At 45.3% G+C, this 3,898-nt stretch overlaps 1 protein-coding gene across 1 annotated transcript in view; it reads right to left on the minus strand.

The window, feature by feature from the left end:
- The window catches only part of TCEANC2 (transcription elongation factor A (SII) N-terminal and central domain containing 2), a gene marked incomplete at its 5' end in the record, with an annotated part of 3,797 nt that extends 1,346 nt beyond the window's left edge, over nucleotides 1–2,451 (minus strand). The window contains 2 exons of the mRNA XM_010292736.1: nucleotides 728–921; nucleotides 2,310–2,451. Coding sequence (XP_010291038.1) covers nucleotides 728–921; nucleotides 2,310–2,451 — 336 coding nt within the window. The remainder of the gene's footprint in view (nucleotides 1–727; nucleotides 922–2,309) is intronic.
- Between the last annotated feature and the right edge of the window lie 1,447 nt (nucleotides 2,452–3,898).

Raw genomic sequence — 3,898 nt, forward strand, 5'->3', positions numbered from 1 at the left:
TGTGCTGCCTCAGCCCAGATGGACTGGAAGTTGGAGAGGTTGTTCTCACAGCTAGCAAACACACAACTTTGAAACTCTTGAGTGCTTATCACTTGACTTGCCATTTAAAGGATAATTAATGAATAAATTTAAAAGGATAATTATTATGGCATTTCATAGACCAAGCAAACTAGTCATTAAGCCTTACAGCAAAGCCCTGTTCATTTACTTAAAAATACCTGAGGGATCTGGTATTTATCACCACTTTATATACTGTCAACCTTGCCTCTCTGTTTTTGCAATAGATTTAAATTTACAAATGTTTAATTACTTAAATATGAAACACCCAAAAGGTCCCAGTGTTGCTTTCACAGCTGTTAAGTAGTAGGAAAAACTTAATGTTTTATTAACTTCCTCCTTCTCCTGTACAGCCCAACTGCAGTAGATATGCAACTATTCTGTTGACCTGTTATGTAAATGAGAGCAAATACACCTCACTTACTTACTTAAAATTAGCATGTTTCCTTGGTTAACAACCAAAAAAAAAAAATTACCTACCTTGAAAACAAAGCTACTTATAAATAGGGATGTGCAGTGCATCACTGAAAATACGTACAGACCATCTGGTCCTGTCCCCACTCTGCAGGCAGGACCAGTGTTAGAGTAGCTATGGCTGAACTGGGTTTCTTTAACTTGTTCCTACACAAAGTAACGCTTTGAGCCAAGGACAAATGGATCTGAACGCTACCTCTAGATCCAGGGCTTCACAAAGCAGCTTCCGCGCGTTCTTTCTGAAAGCCTCAGTCTTGGGATCACTCCTGACCTCTATTGAGGGCTTGTTTGAATGGTCTTTGATGAAAGTTCGCCACTCTGTGTAAATATCTTTGGCAAGGCAGGCCACATCGTGATCTGAATGTTTGCGCATCTTATTCACTGTGTGACCTGGAAAACAGCAACAGCTCCTTCAGCTTTGTTAAGTGGACAAAACATAATGGATACCAGTAAAATCATATTGGTGCTAAAGCAGCCATGCACATTTTTAACTCAGGCAGTGTCAACAAAACCACCAGAGCATTGACACAAATATAAATATAAAATTATCAGGAATGAAGCCTGAAGTTCGCACTCCTTGACTTCTGCAGTGATTTTTGCCTAAGCAATTAGCAAGGAATTGACCTGTATGTGTGAAAATTACCTTCCCAAGTCACCAAGGTGTGGAGAGTCACTTATGTAATACAGGGCTACGTTAATTTTCTACACAGATACTAGATCTCGTGAAAGCTTGTAAGATTGGCCTACAAAGAATGCTGTTTTTAAACTGAAAACCCCTTTAAGGAAGCAGATGTTGCTGCTGATGGCTACAGCATTTTAACACACAAACATCACGGTGACTCCAAGCAGAGTCTTTCCAATCGACAGGGCCTGCCAGTGCAAAACGGGCTTTTCTCTGAGAGGAGACAAAAGGGACCTTCTTCCAGCAGGGTATTCCTCTCTGACCACTAGCGCTGTTGGCCAGGAGATGTCACTGTTAGGCTTCGGTGGCTCTTCCAGCCCAGCCGCGTTCAGGCAGGCACTGGGAAAAATGTCGGGGAAAACCTTAATTAGCTGAACATGGCAAATGAAATGACAATTCAGAAGTAAGGGGAAAGGGGCAGATCGCATCTCCTTTTCTAAGGCAAGGGAGAAGCTCTTTCAATAGAGACGCAGCTGCTCTAATGGCAAACAAAGGCCAGCACGACCATCTCTCGCGCGAGGATGCTCTCAGACTGGAAAGACAGGGACCATGTGGTCCCACATTATCCCTCCCCCAAGTCCTATGGCAAAGAGTCAGACATCGGGCTGTGTTATTTGCATGGAGCTGCCCATCTGCTTGGGATTCCTCAGTGTGAGGATGCAGTAAGCACTTCTGGGCCAATCTGAGGAGAATTTCTCATGTGTTCAGAGGATTCAGCCAGGTCAAATAGATGAGCCATGTCTTGGATAGCAAGAGAGCACTCTGCCATGCTCCTGACAGATTGCAGGAGAAGGAATAACACACACAGGTGCCCAAGAAGAGCTCTTCAAAAATTTGATGGCAGAAGGGGCAATGCAGTATTTGATTATAAGCAGGCAATCTGGGAGGAATTAGAGGATAGCTGACACTGTCAGTACAACTGCTGAAAACTGCAGACTGAATACCAACAATTTTTTATTCAATGATTGGATAAACCTTTTGAGACTACAACTGCACTAATTCCTTAAAAGGCTTGCAAGGTAGTCTCTTTTGTACCGACAAACCAAGCAGACACAAGGCAGTCTAATATTCACAATCTAGATCAGACAAGATATACCTATTTTTGTGGAAAGTAACACTTCCTTGGAAGGTATTTTCTTCTTCAGCTCCTCCAAAGCTTCAATCAGATTCTCTTTTGGTTGCCCAGGAAGCTCAAGCATAGATTTCCATCTTTTTATGTCTTCCACAACCACAACTCTCTGTAAAAGAGAAAAGCCATTAGGAAAGCAGAATATTGTTATTATAAATAAGGACACTGGCTTTACCTCAGCTAATGGGGCTATTATCAACACATGAATTATTGATTATGGTATGAACCAGAGCACAGAATACTTGGTATTTGCTTGAGATTAGCACCCTACTGCAAATCAAGACATTAGTAACTATAAAGCAAAGCAAGATGCTTAACCTTGATCTGTCAAACATCTGTCAAACTTAGGGCACATATTGGCAAATGTCTGCTAGAAGTGCTCTGAACTTCAGGAGTCCACTGTATAAATGTCTCTTAATAGAAAAAGGGATTAAGAGGGAGTCAGCTAATTATCCTTAGCAGCCTGGTGGAATCTGAATCCTGCTCAGATTGGCTTTAAATTTAAGATAATGCCAGCAAGGAGAGAAACAAAGCATTAAGGAACATGAACATAAACTCATGTACACTGGGCATTGGCAGTGTTTTTCACCGTGTTTTTGCCACAGACATTGACAGAACAGACTGTAAACAGCACAAGTCTCATTTTGGATGTGAGGCATCTTGCAAAGATTCAGCAACAGACTGCTGTGGTGCTTCACACACCATCCTTTTGCTTTCTGCCTTATGTTAATAAGCTCTTTAGTGCAGCAAATGTTTTCCTGTTGTGTTTCTACAAACAGGTAGCAAAGAGGGGCTCAGCTCTTACGCAGGTCTCGCACAGGACCACCATGCAACCAACTGAAGGGCTCCCCTTGCTGGGGACAGAATTGAGCCCGCTGGCAATATTGGAGCTGGTGCTGTCACCTGGCTGTACTCAAAATGTGTGCCCAGCCTGACCCTACACCATACCAAATGGGCAGGAAGGAGCCAAATTATAACCCGCCTCAGTTTAGGAAACCCCTTTCAATGCAGCAGAGCCCTCTGCACCTTTCTAACTTCACTTCTGTGTCCTCTGTGAGGATGCCACCTCAACGCTGCAAAGATTTTGGTGAAGAACTGGAACCACAGGTGAATCCCTAGGTGGGCACAGAGTGACTGCTGGGAAGGTGTGCTGAGATTAGCACCTTCTCTGATCGTAAAGGACATCAGTTTGGGCTTAATTTACAAAACGTTCCTCCCGCTGTCAACCAATGCTGCTCAGCTCCGTGCAGAGGCAGGATGGCAGCCTGGCGAAGGCCTGATAGCCCTTCTTCTGCCCGAGGTGCCTCAGGGCCAGCCTGGCTCCTCCTGGGGTGCTCCCGCCACCCTTGCACACACCTCTGGGGAACAGCGCAGTCCCACCCCAGCGCAAGGCCGGGGGAAGGACTCACCTCGTGCGCTCGAAGACAGCAGGGCCGCGGTAGCACCCGGGGCCGCGGAATGAAGACCTCCCCTCAGGCCCGGGGGGCCAGGGCAAGCCGTCCCCTACACCCACCCCCCGCTCCGAATGCCGGCGCCCGGCGGTGACCTGCCTTGAG

Source organism: Phaethon lepturus, unplaced genomic scaffold, assembly GCF_000687285.1.
Source record: "Phaethon lepturus isolate BGI_N335 unplaced genomic scaffold, ASM68728v1 scaffold28038, whole genome shotgun sequence".
NCBI classification, from domain to species: domain Eukaryota; kingdom Metazoa; phylum Chordata; class Aves; order Phaethontiformes; family Phaethontidae; genus Phaethon; species Phaethon lepturus.